At 30.8% G+C, this 21,848-nt stretch overlaps 2 protein-coding genes across 2 annotated transcripts in view; one reads left to right on the top strand and one right to left on the bottom strand.

The window, feature by feature from the left end:
• The first annotated feature begins 1,095 nt into the window (after positions 1–1,095).
• gwl (serine/threonine-protein kinase greatwall) lies at positions 1,096–7,048 on the top strand. The gene is made up of 12 exons (XM_088190523.1): positions 1,096–1,257; positions 1,338–1,586; positions 1,658–1,886; positions 1,949–2,176; positions 2,235–2,380; positions 2,450–2,709; positions 2,773–3,000; positions 4,079–4,280; positions 6,196–6,332; positions 6,398–6,522; positions 6,583–6,795; positions 6,870–7,048. The coding sequence occupies exons 1-12, from the start codon at positions 1,150–1,152 to the stop codon at positions 6,914–6,916; spliced, it is 2,172 nt and encodes a 723-aa protein (XP_088046649.1). The 5' UTR covers positions 1,096–1,149; the 3' UTR covers positions 6,917–7,048.
• Positions 7,049–7,153: 105 nt separating this feature from the next.
• Positions 7,154–21,848, bottom strand: part of LOC148232754 (uncharacterized) — a 28,808-nt gene continuing 14,113 nt past the window's right edge. Inside the window, exons 2-10 of the mRNA XM_088190524.1 lie at positions 17,188–17,423; positions 16,959–17,115; positions 13,078–13,202; positions 12,905–13,012; positions 11,151–11,296; positions 10,946–11,081; positions 10,734–10,872; positions 7,602–7,747; positions 7,154–7,538 (exon numbers count right to left, since the gene is read on the bottom strand). Of these exons, the coding sequence (XP_088046650.1) occupies positions 7,383–7,538; positions 7,602–7,747; positions 10,734–10,872; positions 10,946–11,081; positions 11,151–11,296; positions 12,905–13,012; positions 13,078–13,202; positions 16,959–17,115; positions 17,188–17,423 (1,349 nt within the window). The 3' untranslated portion in view covers positions 7,154–7,382. The remainder of the gene's footprint in view (positions 7,539–7,601; positions 7,748–10,733; positions 10,873–10,945; positions 11,082–11,150; positions 11,297–12,904; positions 13,013–13,077; positions 13,203–16,958; positions 17,116–17,187; positions 17,424–21,848) is intronic.

Here is a 21,848-nt window from a genome sequence, read left to right as displayed (position 1 = left end):
TTATTATTTTGTCAATTTAAGTGACTTCCATAAATTTTGTCACATGTTTAAGAGGAAAAAAGGTTAGCGGAAATGAGACTTGTAAAAATGTGACATCACAAATGTGAATTTGTTCATTTAAAAGCCTGTTGTATTTGTATGAATTACATATTTAAGAAAACGACCACTAAATAGTGAACTCCCCTCTCCCTTGATAAAATCAAAAATATCGTCTTTGATTCTAGAATAGAAATTTTCGGGATATCCCTCAATGAAAATCTAATAAAATTACATCGGATTACATTTTTACCGGCGGATAAATATTTTTACCAGTAATAATATAATTTATCTGGCAGGCGCTATTTAAATTATATGATTTCAACTTTTTCATATGTAGTAATATATACATTTACATACTTATCATTATTTATTTACATGTAATGTGTAAATAGTACAGTGAATGTATATTTTTCAGTATTAATATTTTCACTAGTTAAGTCCAAATACAATATAAAATATAATTTAACTAGTGAATATCAGTTGCTGCTCGCAAATGTCTATGAAACTCAACTTGACAGTTGCGAAACGTGCATTTGCTGTTCAAACCCAAACATAACCTAATGAAATTTCTAAAACTAATTATAGTTTTAGAACTTTCATTATATCAAATCCAAAATACAAACTATAAAGTAAGCGGAAAAAATACAAATAGACGTCGCATCTCGCATGTTGGTTTTTGACAACCAAATAATTTTATAAAAGTCTTTAGTATGCTTATATACGTTGAATTTATGTTTTCTGATCCTTGCTGAACTAAATAATTAACTATCTATAATATTGTTTTATTATCTTTTAGTCTCTTTATAAAAAATATATTTTAACTATAAATTCCGTTATTTGATTTTTTAAAGTTTAAAATTCTTAATTTTGCTTATCATTTATATTAATGGGGTAATGCCGAACACGTCTTTATTTAATATAAAAATTGATATTTTTTAATATTTAGTTTATTATTTTTATCTATTACAAATATTTAACACGCATTGCAACGCATGTTGTTTACTATTATTATACTACATTTTGTTAACAAAGAAATGCTCATTAATTGATGTGTTTAGACCGAGCGAGAAAACCTGCCAAGCGGCGACCGGTAAAGTTTAAAGCGCTGCCATGGAGGTCGACAAAGAAAATTGCACTCCACAAAAGACCAACCAGTCTGTCGACACTATTTTAACAAAATTGAACACAATCACGAAAAACCACGCGCCGTCAACAAAGGTATCCCTCTTCGAAAACCCTCCATATTGCATTGTTTTCCTATCAAAATAACCTTTAAAATTTATGTTGACTTTTTAAAGTTACCCGACATTCAAGACTTTTTTATTGTGAAACCTATCAGCCGCGGCGCTTTCGGCAAAGTGTTTTTAGGCTACAAAAAAACTAATCCGGACCAGATATACGCGATAAAGGTCATGAAAAAGTCCGAGATGATAAACAAGAACATGGTTTCACAAGTAGTCACAGAGAGAAACGCTTTGGCCCTAGCCAAGAGTCCGTTCTGCGTGCATTTGTATTATTGCTTACAGTCGGTCTCGTCAATATACTTGGTAAGTATTTTTAGGGAAGGGAAGGGAAGGGAATTTCGTTCTAATTACTCAATCTTATTATTAACAATCAGGTCATGGAATACATGGTGGGCGGAGATTTGAAATCATTACTCGGCGTTTACGGATACATGGAAGAACCGATGGCAATATTCTACGCATCCGAGATAATCCTGGCTCTGGAATATCTTCACAGTCACAATATCGTCCACCGAGATTTAAAACCCGATAACATGCTCATAACCAGAGCTGGACATGTTAAATTAACAGATTTCGGCTTATCGAAGATAGAAGTTCATAGAGGTATGCGTTTTATTATTATTAATAATTTTAATAATATAATAATTTATATATACATATTTTAGATCTGAAGATATCCGATTTCGTTAATTGTACGCCGAGCTTGAATGCTAGAACTCCAGGTCAATTACTATCGTTAACGTCTCATTTATCGTTCGGTTCCGGAGGACCTAATAATAAATCACATAACAATAGATCTAGCACTTCTCAGAGGTGTTCTTTTGGATCGATCGGATCTATAGGATCGCCGCCGCAACCCGGAGAAAATTTACTACAAGCTTTAGAAGAAAGCAGTAAATATATATAAATATTTTATTAAATTGTATTATTTTAATAATAATTTATTTTCAGCTAAGAAAGGTCTTAATTCACTCTTCAAGAGTAGTATCGTCAAAGAGTTTATGAATAGAGTATCCTCAGATTCTACGCGTCACATGTCCGGCATAATGCCTTTCCATTCCCCGATGAACTCAACGCCTCGAGGTTATCCGGGATTGGTATATAAATATATTTTTATTACCGATTCTTTGTTCGATACGTTGCTCATTTGATATAAATATATTTAGGGTACAAGTACAGTAAGCTCGTATCATACTTGCGAAACCTCAAACGGAACCACCAGAGATACGATCAGCAGTCAAGGTTCTAATGCAAACCACGAAGACTTCCGAGATTGCGACAGTACGAATGAAAGCGAAAAGTCGACAGAATGCAAATTGTGTCAGATTGAGAGGAACGAAAACAATCAGTTGATTAGAAGAGCCACTATGGATTCTACGTCTCCGTTGAGTAGGACGAGATCTTCGAAGCGCATGAATGGCTTTCGGTGATTATTATAAATATAAATATGTAAGATGCGGTATATATACTAAATCATATTTTATTTTAGAGGAAAGCGTAAAAGAGTCTTGGGCGATTCTCAGCTCACGAGCGAGGATGATGATAACGAGAGTAACGTTGTGTTCTTAACAAAACCCACATTCGGCGAAAATCACACTGGTTTGACTCAAGAGATTTTGGTAATGGATATCACTGAAGGAACGCCGAAAAGAAAAGCTTTACAGATTAGTCCGATCGAAAGTCAAATGAGTCCCTTGAAAGGCGTCTTGAAGAAAAGGTCATAATTTATTTATATACTTGATCTTAGAAGATTTTTTGTTTATTGTCATGTAAAGCTGCATGAATACATGTGATTCTGAGAATAAACATTTTTAAATTTACTTGTCACATGCTCAGTGCTTTCACAACCAACTCATACTATTGCACAATTTTATTTGTACATGGTAGGAATTGCTCTGCAGCATAATAGGTCTACCAACCAATCTTGGATTTTGGTAAATCACTTGAGAAATTTACAAAAACAAATAAATAAGTAGTAGCTTCTTATTCATTAATTATCTTGCCAATTAAATTGAACGAAGAAGCTGCAACTGACATATATATTACTTAAATTATATTCAGAAAATTTTGTACTGAATCTATACCATTTTTTTTTTAATTTGATGAATATCTGATGACAGATTGACAATGGAACACAGATTAGCTACTGCAGTTTTATTTTGTGAACATACTATTACGTCGTATAAGCAATGTTTATGGTGAAACTATGCGGTGTTGATAGCATAGCTCTAGGTGTGCCGTCTGTATCGGTCCAGTGACATCCTCCCTAGCAATTTAGTTTTGTAAATTCGACGATAGAACACGAGCAATGAAAATTAGCGCTCTAGTGTTTGATAATCGTATTCTGCATTACTAAGTTGCTAGAGGGGGGTACTGTGGGGGACTCTAAAGCAACAATCGCAACAATAAGGCGGAGTGTATTTAATTGACGACGCAGTGAAAGGACGTTTAAACGTCCTGTAATAAAATCATATTGCTACTGTTTCATTTTTTGCGATTTGAATTATTGTCTAAGTTGTCTGATGACGGATTAACAATGAAACACAGATTTGCTGCAGCAGTTTTATTTTGTACGCAAACTATTACGTCGTATTAATAAATTTTTTAGTGTTGCCAGTGTAGCTCCATGTGTGCCAACTGTATCGGTCTCCCAGTGACGCCTTCCTTAGCAATTTACTCTTGTAAAATTCGACGATGGAGTCGTATTTTGCAATACTAAATTGCTAGAGAGGGAGTGCCGTGAGGTCACTGTTTCATTTCAGTGTTTTAGTAATACATATTTTTTTTATTCATAGATGGTTATCCCAAGACGACGTTAATACAAACGCTGACGTCTTATTCTCGACTCCAGTATCGACAGGAAAAAGGTCTCCCGAAGACGACATGGCCAAGATAACTAAATTCACACGTTTCAACATACCATCACACTTTTCAGAGAGAGCTGGAAACGATAAAGTCCAACCGTCCACAGTAGAATGCTTTCCTACAAGAAATATGGTATGATTTTTAATAATTAAATTTACAGTTTTAACTGGAACTAGATTCTAAAAACTAGGCTATGCTCTGAACAAGAGTAGAGAGAACATAACCCCCTCCTCATACCGAAATGGAGTTTTTATAAACTAAATAGTTATACTATTTATTTTTATTTAAAATAAAATAAAATAATAATTAATAAATTAAAATGAAAATAAAAAATTAAAACATACTATGTTTTCTCATGAATCGGTACGAAAGAGTTACAAAATCACAATAAATGTTTATTGGAATAAGTTTGTTGTACAAGTGTTTAATTAAATGGTCAATTTAAATTAAAGCACAAAATTTATTATAATGGTATATGTTGTAATTAAAAACAATTAAATTTACATCAAATAAAAACTAAATACAATTATCATAATAATTCAATAGTTATTTATATTTTTATTTACAAAATTATTTATGCATATATTTACGTATTTGTAAATTATTTTAAAATACATTTTCTTGATTTTTTTCAATGCAAACTTTTCAATCACTTCACTAAAATATATTTTCTTGGCTAAATCATTTTCGACGTACAAGATCGGTAAATTATTAAGTCGTTCTTGAGTCATTGAATTCCTCTTTCACGATTTCAGCGAATTCCCTAATCTACTGTAAGATCTTTTTGCCATCAAAACAGTGCAAAATAATTTTAAGGTAGAGTACGCTCAGGATAAGGATGCCGGTTTGTTATTGTGTGCGTGTACATGTATATGAGAGGGAGAAGCGATGTAGCGTGTACTTTATTGTCTCGCTTTCTCTTTTAAGAACAGTCGCTGATTCGTCAACGCTGGTATTCGTCATTAAAGTGCAGTGTGGCACAGAAGTTCGATCTTCTCTAGTGATTTATTTTAAATAATTTTGTGTTGATATTGGTTTAACCCAGATATGCCCACTGTCCCATGGGTCAAAACTAAACTCGTGCCACTGTTTTTTATTTATAAATGAAATTTTAAGAGAACAAAATTTCTTGGGCATATCTGAGTTAATTGATATCAAGGCTTCAAATATACACTGCAAATTATTCGTTCTCTTACCCGTGGATTAAAATATTTTAATTATTTTTCCTTTAATCCGTACGTTGTTGGTTTTTTTACACTATTCTCTGTAAGGCTTAAAAAAGTTATTATTCTTATCGTAGCGCCAATGATATTTTTTTTAATTTATTCAATGGACTCTAATGATTTAATAGAGTCGTCGAGCCATTAAACAATCTGCGAATAATTTCTTTCCCCATTTTATATCTTTTTGCTTTTGAAGAATAGCTAAAGACTTCATTATTTTTTTGACTAGTGAAAGATTTTGAATTTTGCAAATATTTAATTAATGACATCAATGTCTGGTTTCTTCGATTATATAATATATTTTTAATTGTCCGTTGAAATTTCCAACTTAGCTCAGGTGTATGTATGTTAAATAAAAATATATTTTCTTTTAAAATAAAAAAATTAAATATCCTGAGCGAAATTGTTTTGAGCCACACAGTTCACGCACACAATAACAAACCGGAATCCTTATCCCGAGCGGACTCTAATACATATTTTTACAGATATGCAATTTTTTCTCGAAAATAAAATTTGAAAGTTTGTGGACTGGAGATATATTATTTTTTTTATCCATTAACAGTAAAAGACTTCATTTTTCATTAACTAGATGTATCTTTTTCGACATTATCTCTCTAAAAAGTTGCAGAACTTTTGAAAGTAAAATCTTCTCTTATTCATGCAGAGTTTTATTAACTTTTCTAGAACTGATTCTTACCTCATTATAGTTCTAGAAAATAGTCACACATCTATTATCATCACTAGGCTTTCATTAGCAGCAATTTTTCTTTGTTCTGTAGCATTTGGTACAATTCTGCTCTTACATAATTTATTTTAAATTACAGGAAGACGTTGTTTCACCTATCAAAACTTCCCACACTCCATATCGTACCCCAAAGTCCGTCAGGAGAGGACTACAGCAAACGTCAGATCAACGAATCTTAGGCACTCCTGATTATTTAGCTCCAGAGCTTTTATTGAGGTATGTTCTATCATTATTTTTATATATGAAAGATTTTTTTTTATTATTTATTATTTAATTTACAGAAATGGACACGGTCCTGCAGTCGACTGGTGGGCCATGGGAGTTTGCCTATATGAATTCATGACGGGGATTCCGCCCTTTAACGATGAGACTCCGCAATCCGTTTTCAACAATATACTAAAAAGAAGTACGGGGATACTTAACTGTATTAATATTTTATAAAATAATATAATAAAATTATTTTTAGACATTGACTGGCCTGAAGGCGATGAAGCCCTATCTCCTCACGCTGTATCAGCCATTGAGAAATTCCTCACAATGGATCCGAGCAAAAGGCCCGATGCCGTTATTGTGAAACAGATGGAATTATTCACGCAGATTGATTGGAGCAATCAATTGAATGCCGATCCTCCGTTTGTTCCTAATCCTGAGAATATATACGATACAGGATATTTTGAAGGTTCAATCATACTGCTTAATCAACTATGACACCGATATCTATTGATTTAATTATTTTTTTCTGTTATGTTTCAGCGCGTAACATTCAGCAGCATTTAAACATATCAAACTTTGAAATGTAATAGACGAATTTATTTTTTTTTATTTAAAACTAGTCGCAAATTAACCTTAAAATAACCTTAATATTTATTTTATATTTTAATTAAGATATAGTAGACTTTAAAGTTTCCTAATTCGTCTCTTTTGATAAATCAAAAAATAATTTCTTATGCTCAAAAAATTAGATATATTTTAAATATGAATATTATAATAAAATCTTATAATATTGTAATGGGTAATTTGATAATAAACACGTCTGATTCAGTTATATGCTATTTTATTTCGTCAATGAAATACAGAGGATCTGATTTCGAGTCTCGCATGTTTTAGATTGTAAAATATGCAGCTCTGTATCATATCGTATTATAAATTAAGACTATTTACAAAATAGTCGTAAAGCGTGTATTTTTAGAATATGTCATTGTCTTCTCTCGCAGTAATGGCAATATATCACATTTAAAAACGTCATAAGTCTCGATACAACGACACCTATTTGCTGTTCTTCTGTATCCAAGGTAGGAAGAACGACACTCTGGAGTAAACGCCCGGGTATTGTCCTTTTCCACAGCCTATGCCCCAAGAAACTACTCCTACTTGCGTCCACTTGCCGCCCTCAGCTACCATTAACGGTCCGCCAGAATCACCCTGTAATTTTTTATTGTTTTAAAACTGTTCCAATTTTCATGTTGATAGTTTTATTATACTAACACTGCAAGAGTCTTTCGTCGCTCGTCCAGCGCACAACATGTGTTCAACGATTCCACCGGGAGCGGCGGCTCCGTATTTATCTCTACATTCGCTGTTTTTCCAAATTGGTAATGATACTTCTTGCAGTATCGATGGCTGTGGTCCACCTGAATAATAAAATAATTAATTATTAATACGTAAGTAGGACCCAATGCAAATTTTTATTTCAATATATGTGTAAAAGAGTTACTAATATTTGATAGTACATTTTAGTATTTATTTTTGTAATATAATATTATAATATTTAATAAATGTTAATGTATAGTGATGTCAATATTTGGGAAGGGAGATTGTGCTTATGTTTTAAGCAGGGTCTAACTAATTTTTATTTAGATCCATTAAAATCTATAATAGGATTGTCTAAATAATAGACAGATACATCATACTACATTTATTGTACATCAAATCGAACAACGCGCATGAAAAATGAATGAAAATTAATGTTGTTATCACGTTGCTGTTGGCCATTTTCTTTTTTATTCAAATGCTTATTTTTCATTGGTCAAAATAACAGAATCATTACCAGGGTCTCGGAAATTAATCGAGCTAACTTGATTTTTATTATTATAATTAAATATATTTTCTTTGTTTATGTATATTATTATACACCGTCCATACAAAGAGATACGATTAATAGAGTAACAAAGTGAACATAGAATGTTCTATTTTAAAGCGAACGCGTCCGAAAGCAGAAGCGACGGCTTAGAAAAATTATATTTAAGAATTAAATTTTTACAAATATAATATTGAATAAATGTTAATTAATTTTGAAGCAAATGATATTTATGATATTTTTATTAAAGAACTATCAACACAAAACTTGCTTTGTGATTCAGATTTGTATGAGAAACATTCCTGTTTAATTACATACATAATTTGGAAGGCGATTCTTCATAAAGAGAAGACAAATATAATTTTACACGACGGTATAGTGATTTTATTTTTGGAAGATAAGACGGTGTTTTTGTTTTAAACAGGGTCCTTAATCCTTTGAAGGGTATCGCTGTACATAAACGGAAGTCGAACTTTCACTATTTTGAGGTTATGTATTTACATATGTATATAACTGAAGAAATAATAAATAAAAAACATTACATATATTTATAAAATATTTTTTTTAAATATGAATTAATGTAAATCTATAGAAAATTATATCAACAAATTAAAATAACAAAAATATTTTATAAAGAATATTGATATAAAAAATCCACAGAAGTCGAATAATACATAAAAAATATGTAAATTAACGAAGTTTAATAATAGAAAAGTGTTAAATTAAATTAATAAAACATACTAATACTTTTCTTGGATTTCAAGTGAGTTTTCGAAACAATAAACAGAATAATAATGTTGAAAAAATTATAGAATATCGGAACGGTAAGTGAAATAGTTTTAAGATGGTTTGATTATTACTTAAAAAAGAGAAAGCAAAGAGTTGAAATAAGTTATGCATATTCTAAAGAGAAAATAATATCTCACGGTGTACCGCAGGGGTCTAAATTAGGACAATTGCTGTTTATATTATATATATATGATATAAAAAAATCTAAAATACATCTGTTTGCGGACGGCACTTTAATATATTGCATAGGTAACGAATCACGTATAATATAAATATGGTTTAAAAATAACTATATATATATATGTTTATTAATTATAAAGATATGTTGGATAATAATATAAAAATAGTTATAGATAACTCTATTATATAAATAGTTGATAATATAAGCTTTTGAGATCAAGTGTTACATATTTTATAATGCTGGGTCGAGACAGCTCTAGTGAGTGTCGGATGAGGATGTTTGCGAGTCAACTGCATCGCTTTTTGGACACACCCCAATATGTGTTCATGCCTTAAGAGAAACGGTTCAGATAGCGACTGTCGATCAATATCTAAAGAGTTGAATAACAATAGTAATGTGCGCAGAGTAGAATGTATTGTCTAGCTCGCATCCCTTTTCAAACAATTTTTTTTTCTGGGGTACTTATTGGTAAATTACGTTTTGGGATGGATATGCTATTAGGTTGTCCGTGCAATATTTCCAATTATTTTTCTTAACACTTTCGAGACATGTTGATCTCTATTTTTTGTTCGAATTGTCGTTAGAGTGACCTTTCATTATAAGAAATTGTGCAGGTAGTTGAAATTCCCACATAATTTATAATATATTTATTTAATTTGGTTTTCAATATATCAAAGCTTATTTATAAATTAATCATACAGGAAGTTTAAACATACTATATAATTATGATTATATTAACTGAGGTCAATATAATTAGATTGATAGGGGGTTAATAAGGACCATTGTTGCTTAATATATATTAATGCTATAATCAATAACACAGAAAAATGTAAAATACATCTGTTTGTAGACAACAATTTAATTTATTGCATAGGTGATAATATTAAAGAAGTTGTAGATAAATTAAATAATGAATTGGGTATAATAGAAAGATGGTTAAAAAATAATGTACTTTAACTAAATGTATGTTTATTAATTATAAATATATGAATAGATAGGTATAAGGTAGGAATATTGTACGGAGATGTGAATTTGTATAATAATATTCCTAGGACAATCCGCAAAAAAAAAAATATAGCAGGCTTCCTCAATGGAATAGAGAAACACCTTTGTGCATTAAGAAATAAATTACAATATAAAATTTTTTTTTATTCAATTCTGTTCATGTTTTGAATATATTTGCTTTGTGTATAAACAATTAGTATATAAATTAATAAAATAAAAAAAAAGCTGAGAATCTTTGATTTTTTCAATTTACTATAAATGTAATATACATAGTAATAGTAAATAAATAACAGAAATAATTATACAAAAATACGTAAAACTTACTCACTCTCAGGTGTATACTAACAAATTAACAAATGTCTATAAATTAACTCACTACTCAAAGGGTTAAGAAAAACTATGTAAATATTTGTTTAGATCAGTAAAAGGTCTAGGATTGTTTAAAGAAAAAATACATTATCATTTAATATATTTGTCTAACTAAACTAAACTGAAAAAATTGACTTTCTCTCTTAATTCCATGCTCATAAATATAATACTAGAAGGATTCATCTGAAATACTCACTTTCTCTCAAGCTTCCCCATCCGATAACAGTTCCTGTCAATCCTGAATACTGCTTACCACCATAAGGCAAACAAATTGGTCTTACGGCGGAAGAGAAAGACACGGGTGAGTCCATTGTTATCACCGACACATCGTTATACTAAAAAAAAAAAACAATTGAATATAAATGATAAGATCTACATATAAAAACAGTTTTTGCTACGATCAAATACCAGTGTCCTCATGTCGAACCCTCGGTGCCTCACAACTCGCTTCACTCTCCTCTCAATATGTCGCACCTCAGTGTTGCTCCTAATGTCATGGTCACCGAGGCGGACGGTCAGTCTTGCTACATCCCAAGACGTCATTCTGTTAATGTTAAGCGACAATAAGTCCCGTTTCATTTATTTTTTTTATTTATGGCAAGTACAATCTTACTGTGCTACACAATGCGCAGCTGTTAAAATATGCTCAGAGTCGATAAGGGAGCCTCCACAAAACTGCCTGCCTCCGTTGAAGAGAGCGGCTATCCAGGGCCATTCGTTTTGATCGGCGTTGTGACCGCCGACTATTCTCTCTTGATCCTGTGATTAATTAAAACGTTAACACTTAGAAATTGTTATACAAAAACACAAGTTTGATGTGAAATGCTTCAATTATAAGAATATGATTGTGAATATATATTAAATAACTATTTATCTATATTGATATCATTCTAAAAATATATAGATTGGGTTTTAAATATCCTGTTTAACCCATGATTACAGATTATTAACCACTTTATGCCTGAAATATTTTTTATAATACTATTTATAAAACACGTTTTTTTTTATAATAATTAAATTGAACAATAGAAATAACGATTCATTATATATAACTACATTTTTTAAAATCAAAAATACTCAATAATCACGAGTCATTAGGAAAGACGTTACCGTGCGCATTTTTTAATACATTCTTAGAACAACTATAAATGAATCGTTCAAAGGCAAAAATTCGTTATTTGTCTTCTTAACATAAATTAAGTTAAATGCCTATATATTAATATATAAAAAATCTTGCGTATTAATTCATATATTTGTTTTGGAATAGAAATTAGTAAATCTTTAAAAGTCAAGGTTATAGTTTAGCTGAAATACAGAGCAAGATATTTTTTGTCGCGCATTAGGTATAAAACTAGTTATATTTTTGATAGTTCATTACTAGTGTTGTTTGTATATAAAATATTCAAGCACTATTGTGTTTTGAATTAATGTGCCAAGTATATTTAATGAGTATTTCCATGAATAAAATAAAGTTATTTAAATAGATGCATCCTGCAATAAAATCAAAATATTAAAAGAAAATGTATAGTAGTATTTAACAAATAAGGCGCGTAGCATCAGTGTATATAGTTTTATTGCCGAAAAACTTAATATGATTAATGGTTTCGTGACGTCCTCTCTATTTCTGCTTCTGCCTAGGAAAAGGCATTGTCTTGCGTTGGTGGAGTCGAAAGTTTCATCGATCCCAGATAGCCATCGACGTATCATTACGCCCTAATGTCAGCTGTGAACGGCAAATGTCAGCTCTCGGCGTGCAGTGTGGCGTTACAAGTCGAAACTCCCTGGGTCGGTCGACGAGGGTTTTAATCATTCGCTGACCGACCATTTATGTATTTTAGTCATTCATGTATCCAAGATTAAGTGACTTTAGAGCGCTTTAGACTCAATTAGACAAATCGTCAGATGAGAAATCATCTGACGATTTGTCAGATGGGAATTGATGAGATGTCAGATAAGAGCAAACTAGTAAAAAATGTTTTTAATCTTCCCTTTTTAAGTTTCATAAATAAGCTTTAAAGCTGATTCTCAGTGATTTTAATTTTTTTAAAGTGAACTAAATTGTAGCTTCCATTTCTTGAAAATTTTCATTCCCATCGATGGTTTTTATCTGAGATGTTTGAAAATAATATATAATGTGAGAACTTTTTATTGTTGTAAATTATGTATTTTTAAACAAATATTTATTAAATAGCCTCTAGGCCCTATGCACTATTTTGTTGCATGTTTTTTTCTACCCTACATATATAATTAAACAATATCTACCATCTTATAATTATTAATTAATTTATGTTTGACAAACGCGATCGTTAATTTTGATGGCTCTTTGCATATATATTGGCAAGAATAAGTAAAATAATAAAATTAAACCTGAAAGCCATTTTTAGCTCCGCATGAATGCGCCTGCTCATCTGATGCCACGACTGCTGATGTGGTCGTGGTCGAGATAGTTATCGGCGCGTGCGTTGGCGGCCACGGCTAAAAAATAAGCTTTGTAAGTCTCAAGAAGCGATTAATCAAGGAGGCGATGATTGGTTTCTCACGAATGCTGTGGTAGTCGGTTTAGTGCCCCAAGTAGTGGTCGTGAAGGGTTTCTTAGACGTTGAAGTCGGTTTCTTGGTGGTGGTGTAAGTGGGTTTCTTGCTGGTCGTCACTCCGCCTGGTACACCTGAAATTGAATAATGAGATTATATTTATTTTATAACATCCAGACATCACACTTAAAAATGATACAGCTGTGGTGTTGCGCACGGTGGGCCCCCTGAAAAAATGCGTTAAAACGGATACGCAGCGGATAAATAACATACTATCATCGACCTTTATTTTAATTGCATAGTGGCTTATTTTTATGATTCTCTCGTTTAAAAACAACTACATTGCTGATGATAAATACTATTTATACAACCATTATTTTAAAACACATTTATGATGTATATGATAATATGTACTTTTAAAACAATTCTGAGGAACATAAAAACGTATGTTGTATTTAATAGTAGCTTACGTATAATAAAGTGAAAAAGTATTATTATATTTAATATGATACGTCAGAATATTAAGAGCGAATTCATTAAGATTTTATTACCATAAAATAGTATTTCTCAAACAAGGTAAAAAGTAGAATGTATACAGAAACGATTTGGAAAATGTGATTTATATTACTAAATTAACTTGTGGTTGACTATTTTAAAACATACATTTGTTGAGTTCGCCCTTAATATTATAAACGACTTGTATAATATACACAATTTTTTTTTAAAAAAAGCATTGATTTTTAAAAATAGATGGAACGTTTTTATCGAAACCGAGAAACAAAAATAAAAATACTTAATAAAAGCAAAGCAATCGCTGTTTTTGATAAGTAAAAGTAAAATTAATTTTATTATGTTATTTAAATTACTTTTAATTACACAAAAAACATTTTTTATCTTTGTATAAAAATACTTAGTGTTTCTCCGATTCGTTTTTGTTAAATTATAATATTTTATTCGATTTTATTTCTTAATTATATAAATAAATTTGGCATCTTTATAAAAATCTTCACTTAACATAAATTTCGACCGCAACAAACCGCAAAAATCGATTTAAGCAATCTTAATAGTTTTTTTATCGTCCGAAAAACACCATTTCTTTAATTTATTGGATCGATGAACTTGCACCACCAATTAGCATTTTTTTAGGAACATAATATTCTACTTAATATGGTTTAATAAATTAACTGGTTGTATGACTCATTTAGATAATCGAATCGTGACCGATTACAAATGAAATTTGCTGAATTATGACATGCCACGCCTGCCTAAAACTATTTTTTACATCAAGATCAGATCTATAAAAAAACAATACATTTGAAGCGAGGCGCAAAATAAATACCAGATTTGATTGCGATTCAATATGCCATTCTTCTAATTATAACTAATGAAAAAGCCAGACTAGGAATTTTGCACTATAGAGATACTATCATAACAGATAATCTGCTTCAATATATTTTTGATTTATTACTGTATTACAATAGAAGCATTTAAAATATTAAAATTGTAAAACGTATATATTAACGGTATTTATATTAAAAACGTAAATATTTGTATGTCCAACGTGGAACTGAGGAGCAGGATAGTCTGAGTTTGAAAGGCAACTGCTAGTGTTCTGGCCGTGACAGCCAAGACACTAGGGAGTGCGATAGGGTGACCGGACTATTGTGCAAACGAAAATTGCCCACACTAAAATTCTACATAGCGAAAATTTTGAACACAGATTTTTATTTAATTTTCAATTACATTTTACTTTTAATTCTAACTCCAACTACTTTATATTCTTCTCTATTTTTAAGTAAAAAATTGTGTAAAATTAGAATATATAAGTGTACCATACCAATGTTAATTACTAATATACTTGAAAAAAAATTATGTGATATAAACAGACGTATTCTTAAACATAATATGTATGTATAAATTGATCATCTAATTTTGCTGTGCGCAATTTTTGGTTGCGCAATAATCACCGAGCCGTGCGATAGACAAAAAAACAGTCATAATAAAAAAACTGTAAGTAAAATAAAATTATGTTTCGCAAAATAATGAAAATTTAGATTTCAAAATATTTTCTTATGTTAACAAAAAGCATAATAATTGATTTTGCTACTTGTTAATTATCACGGCGCCACACTCAAATTTTACATTTGCGAAGCTTCCATTTACTGTCAAACCCAAACCTAACCTAAGCTAATATTACAACGGTATAATGATTCATTTACTTAGATTAAGTACATAAAATACAGTGGAACATAACAACTGGTGGTTTTTGTGCGTAGCGCCGTGCTAATAGTTTATTTTATAGCATCGTTCTCATTAATAGTTTTTCCGATATATTCATTATAAAAACTGGTGTTAATACAAGTGTTTAAACATATACTAAGCAATATTTTTCGGTATCAGTGCACTAGATTTTTTAGTTGAAATATTTTTTAGATTATAGTAAAAGGGTTGACGTATTTATCTCAACACTTTCAGATCACTGATTCCAAGATTAATAATAATCTGATCATTTATTGGTAGATTGACTTATCTACTTGTTAGAGATCATATTCCATTGTAACGCACTAGGCTTACGCCTGTCAGATTACAAAAGCTATAGAAAATTACTAACAGGTAAAAATCTGATAAATGTTAAGAAATACAAATCCGCCATAAAAAATGGATTTGCATTTGTGGCAAATTTCTACGAATATAAATTTCAGTTGGCCGTTAAGGCAGATTAAACGGTTTATTTTAATCCTATGATTTATGGCACGTATTTAATCCGTTAAATGATATCCCAGCGGTGTTTTTTTAAACGCAGAAGCCCATTTTTATTCAACGGTAAAAATTGCTTTTATCGCGAATGGAACTGGCCTTTTTTTTATTAAACGCGTTAATGGTTCCTTGCAATTATAGATAAAGAAAAACTGAAAACCATAATACGAATGAAACTCTTATCAATTTAAGTCATTTTTAAATAAATTTAGATAAATTTTAAGCTTTGAAGGAATGTATTTTTCAAATTTCTTCCAATTTGTAATTTATGAAACGATTAGCAAAAATTAAGAGAATATTGAACATAAAAAAGATGTGGCGATTGTTGATAACGCCAAACTAGATAAAAAATTATATAAATTTGAAAAGTTTTGATTGCTTCTAAGACCCTCTTACTTCCGGCAAACGCTATATATATGTATATACCAGGGATTTGAGCCGCAGACCACGTGACGATTTAGTCTTTACCGATGCATAACATAAACGTGTACCACAAAAAGACTAATGCCTTAATGTCTGATGTCAGGGCTTTGCGCATGGCTTCAGACCATCACATCAACGCGCCACCGCCGGGGCTTCGCCCTTGTTGCGTTTATTCCCTCTTTCAAGCTTCAGTGAACCCACATAACATCCCGAAAAAATAGGCATCATGTCAAAAATGGCAATAAAATAAAAATTCTAATGATGGTAATATTTATAAAATATTTTTCGATCATAATAGACGATAAATTAATTTATTTTTTATGTAATTCAAGTTCTAAAACTATTCAATTTCTATAACATCACCACTTTACTTTTATTAATACTCTGCCACTGTAATGTCTACTCTATATCTGCTACAAACTTTTTGATCAATCAATACTCTTGAGCATTCGACACCGCCACCCGATACTGACACCTGAATTGCATCTTCATGTTGCAATAAATGACTGAAAAACTCACACTATTTGGCATCAAAACCCTAAATTATTATTGTAGTTAATTATAAATAAATTTAAAAGTCTGTTAATTTTATAAGGCAAATTACAGATAAAGTTGGCCTTACTGTATGACGTTATGAAATGGCTGACAACAGACTTACTATCTCTACACATAAATAAAAGGAACAGATTTATAAAAAAATATAATTTTACCAAAATGTGGAGGATGAGTAGCTGGTGTATGATCCGGTGGATGAGTAGGCAATGGTGGCAAAGGTGGAGGCCATGTTCCTAAAGCTGGTCTAGCTTCAGCTGCCGAAGAAATCACTGGACTAGTACAGCAAACTCCAAATGTCTGGAAAACATCTGTCTGCCGTGAAGGACAGAAATATATTAGAATAAAGAAAGAATTATATAACAGCTTAGTAATCGTAGAGCTTACCTGTCCAAGTTGATCTCCGAAATAGCTGCAAGTATCAGGAGAACCCAAAACGCCCCAATTAAACGGCTGCTCAGATGCTTTGTAGTAAGGATAGCAAGATCTAAAGGATGTACATCTTCCAGGCTGACCAGTTGTAGTGAAACAAGGAGGATTAGGCAGGGTAGGTCTTCCTCCTTTGCCTGGTAATCCTAGTCTTCCTCCGTCTGGAGATCTGCGATATCTGTCATGTCTGTACACTAAAAGCAACAAAAAATAAATGTCAAACTAAATTATATAGGTGATTTCATTTATGGGTGTGGTAATAAATTTTCTAATCTCATGTTAGTTGTCATTGAAGTTGTAAACGATCGGTCATTAGCCAATCCTTTTTACTAAAAATACCGAAGCGGTAGTTTATGTATATGTTTTAAAATAAAAAATCCAATTGAACTCACTGAGAATAAATCTTGAGAATCTTGACCCTTGCCAACATTGTGTTGTTGAAAAAAAAACGAGTTCGAATTCCAAACGCTTGTATTAATGGCCAAAAGCTGTTCTTGGTTATCAATTATGTGCTTGAATAGCATTAGTCAAATTTATAGATGTTTATTTTAATTAAAATACATTTAAAATTATGTTGTTTTATATTTTAATTATAGCTAAATTAAATTTTATTTTATAAATTGAAAATATGTGAACGTATTCAATTTGTAATAAATCTTCATAGTGTATACACAAATATACTCTTTAGTGACTTTGGATAATAAATTACTCAGCAAGTTAACAGTTAGCGTCTTGCAGAAAGGCGACCTACTACATTTGATTTATGGTCATTTCATGCAAGAGGAAATTGAATCTATGTTATATAAAGTCAAACAAATTGCCTTTTATATTATGACACTATACAATTAACCTTCTTATGCAACAAAAAATAATACACAATAGGTATATATAAAATATATTATATAGTCTAAAATGTGCCGCCCGGGGCAATCCTTAAAATTGCCGCCGCCCCCCCCCCCATACATTTTTTTTGTAAGGTCATAAAATCAGCATTTCTTAAAATAATAAATTGATTATTGTTAAGCTCTCGGTAATCGTAGATTTACATAAATTTTAGTTTATTAAGGGTTAAGAACCACAATAGACGATTCCATCGCGAATATGCCGCCCCCAAGCAAGTGCCGCCCGGGGCGGCCCGCTCCCTCCGCTCCCCCATAGCTACGCCACTGTCTATGTTACAGTTGTACTCAAAATGAATTATTTGTAAATATATATTTGATTACTTTTAATCAAATATCTCAATAAACAATATATTACAATTAGTATTTGGTTTTAAGTTTAATTTCAACATTTATTTACTACCTTTAATATGGTAAATTAATAAATCAATAGGAGAACATCAATTGTAAACCAACATTTAAAGGCTAAATAGCTAGCTAATAAACTAGCTCTAGTTATGTAAAAATAATATTTTTATTATTTTCGCAAAAAAATAAATAATATTATTAAAAAAATTGAAGCTTAAATTTTTTTATTTTGTCAGAACCCCCGATAATCGTAGCGCTTTTCTAAAAGGGTCAGAAGTATAGCGTGCGCCACTGCCGTTACCAGTAATAGGGTCCTACGAGTCCAACCATTATGGGCGGGCACCCAGCTTTTGACGGCCAGATGAGCGGGACCACACCCCCCGTAGTGCTATATTTTATAGGAGTTGCATTAGTATTTCTCCCGAGCGTCATAAAATAATGAACTAATATCCCTCAAAATTATTGAAGAAATGAAGCGTTTTTGCCCCCTTCCAAAAACAATAACAAAACAATATCGCAGCTATACATTTCCATGTACGAGATCAATAGTGGTGACGGAAAGGAATGTGCATTTAAACCATCGCTGAATTGCAGCATTCTAAAGCATAAATATTGCTGTATTTTATACACACACAATATTTTCTAGTTTTGTAATATTTTATCGTCTACTATTCCATATTCGAATAAAAAAAAATTACAGAGACTCATACAAATAAATTGCTGATATTACCGAGTGATGTGTACGCTTACCTCAAATATACGTAAGCAAACTTGGGGCACTTGTCATATTTGTGAGGCATTTTATTACAACTCTACTAGACCAATTTTTCCCGATCGAAATAGAATTTGGCTCATGCTTCAAAACACTCACACGTATTTACACATAATAATAAGTTATGCGAACGATCAAAATAAGAGTAGCCCGTAATGTGGTAAAAAATGAGCCGATGAGATTATTTGCATTTGCGAGGTGTTGTTGACCCTAGGAACTGGTTTTGCCGAAAGTGGACATCGGCACGCGGCGACAAATCCACACATATCGATGCACATCATCACAGCCACCTGTTTGCGCCCACGAGTCCATAATGGGACACCCCTTAACCCGAGAGCACGTGGCCAATTATGGCCTTTTTTATTCTCAGTCAAGCCTTCTGGCTGAGTACAAAGTTGCGAGTTGAGAATGTGTATCGATTAATTCGCTGAGAGAACAGCATGGGGTAATGGAACACCAGTTATGCATTTTCTTACCGAAAGCAATTAATTCATATATCGTGGAAGTTAGATATAAAAAATATACAGTGAGTCAATTACAGACAGATAATTTAAAATGAGACAAACAAATAGATACTCTAAACTAAAAAAAAAATTTTTTTTTAATCTGGAGCTCCGCAGCGAAGTGCTATAGTTCCGGTGCTGTATCAAAAAACAAAACTAAACTCAGTGTTTTTTTTGCTGCAATAATAGTTTTAATTTATTCAGCTAAATAACCGACTGCATCACAGTCATTGACACACGATCGTCGTGAAATATAGTATCCCCAAATAGCAATAAATTAGCATTTATACGGTTTGATCGACATTAACCTCAATCTTCATACGTACTAAATATATATTACATGTTCACGTTTAAAACGTACCTAGTTCAGTCAATACTAACGTTTATGTGCATTAAATCGGAAGCAATGATAATGTTTATGTATTATAAAAGTAAAAACTCACTTTTCAGCCTCGGAGTCCGTCGACGGGAATTCAAAATTTGAAGATTTCATTACGAAGATTGTTTTATGATTGTTTATCTAATTTAATCAATTTATTCTTCTAATCCTCAACACATTATGTATATATTTCATTTTCATAGTTATAATACACCTAGTTGATTTGCAATCCGATTATTTATATTCAGTCAAATGACGAATTAATGAAAATTATTGTCGCGTAGCAAAATTTTATTTATAAATAATAAAACTGTTGTCATGGTACTGTCAGCCATTTTGTTTTATATTTGAATGCTTATTTTTCATTGGTCGAAACAACAGAACGCATTACCGGCGGTTCAAAAATCAATCAGAGCAAATTTAATTTTTATTTTTATTATTATTTATTATTTTATTTAAATATATTTCTTTTGTTTACGTGTACTATTATACACCGTTCATTCAAAGCGAAAATTGAGCATAGAATGTTTCATTAAATATTCTTAATAAAACTTTTTAATTTATGATACATTTTAATAATAAATTTATCACAGAAACTATAAGTAAAAATATCAACTACGATTTTTTCTTGTATAATAAAATTTTTATTTTTTAGACAAATCTGTTCTTATAACAAAGCCCTTATTTAGAAGCTAGGATTGAAGCTTACTAAATACCAAAAATATTTAGATGACCTTATTTGTTATTGCTCTCAAATTAGAACAAGTAGCTTTTATTTTCTTCGAAAGACTTTTTAAGTCACCAAATCAGATTATCCCGTATCGGAAAACCAAACTAATCTAAATCTTCTGAGCCCAATTTTTAATGAAATAAAATATATATTATTTTTAACTATGTTTTATATTTAATGACATGACATGTAGTCTAGTTTTTAAGTGTAACTAGATAATATATAGCAATTAAATTATTTATTTATTTTTATATTACCGGTATGAATTCTTAATCGTAATTTTCCGAGCGTAATTTACTGATGTCAACAAACTGCATAATCAGGTTCTATCCTATTTACATTAATATGTTAATTTATTATAATATAAATAATCATTTTGAAGCCGCTCCGATATATCGGCCGTTAAAATATGATAGTAAAATATTAAATAATCTATCGCAGAGGAAACGATTTAGTGTTTAAGATTGAAAAATTATGCTATTTTTGCCTCTCGTTTTATTTATTTACATAACATAATGTAATATATTCACGATCACATATTCTCTCTGGTGACACTTTTCTTGCAATAAAAATCGAGATATAGAATATGCAAAAAAAAATATATAACGGAACTGTTGATTTTAACTTAAAAAATATGATTTAACAGTTGTTAATAAAAAATATTAGTCGTGGGTTACTCTTAAATTCATATCATGCAACAATATTATTATTAATAAACGTATTTATTTATTCAATCTTAATATTATATATAATTGTTAAGAACAATGTAATTTTCTTTCATTTTTAAGACATGTAAAATATTATTTTAATATTTATTCTATTACATTTATTAACGTAATAACATATTTTATGCATATGTCAAATAAAAATACATATATATTTTTTTAAATATGTCTGTAACTATTGATCCAATTTCAATGATCTTTAATGAGCGATAATTTTTATCATCGCCCTAATCTTTTTATTTTTTTTTTATTTCATAATTCTG

This window comes from Plectrocnemia conspersa, unplaced genomic scaffold (genome assembly GCF_051122295.1).
Source record: "Plectrocnemia conspersa isolate PC_06_02 unplaced genomic scaffold, ASM5112229v1 ptg000008l, whole genome shotgun sequence".
Lineage (NCBI taxonomy): Eukaryota > Metazoa > Arthropoda > Insecta > Trichoptera > Polycentropodidae > Plectrocnemia > Plectrocnemia conspersa.
Note: the sequence above shows the minus strand (reverse complement) of the source record. Positions and strands in the feature narration are given on the sequence as shown.

Excerpts from the sequence above, each read along its gene's own strand:
- gwl (XM_088190523.1), top strand. The coding sequence starts at position 1,150 with ATGGAGGTCGACAAAGAAAATTGCACTCCACAAAAGACCAACCAGTCT. Across the intron at positions 6,523-6,582 it reads CAACAATATACTAAAAAGAA|ACATTGACTGGCCTGAAGGC; the intron begins GTACGGGGATAC and ends AATTATTTTTAG. Across the intron at positions 6,796-6,869 it reads CGATACAGGATATTTTGAAG|CGCGTAACATTCAGCAGCAT; the intron begins GTTCAATCATAC and ends GTTATGTTTCAG.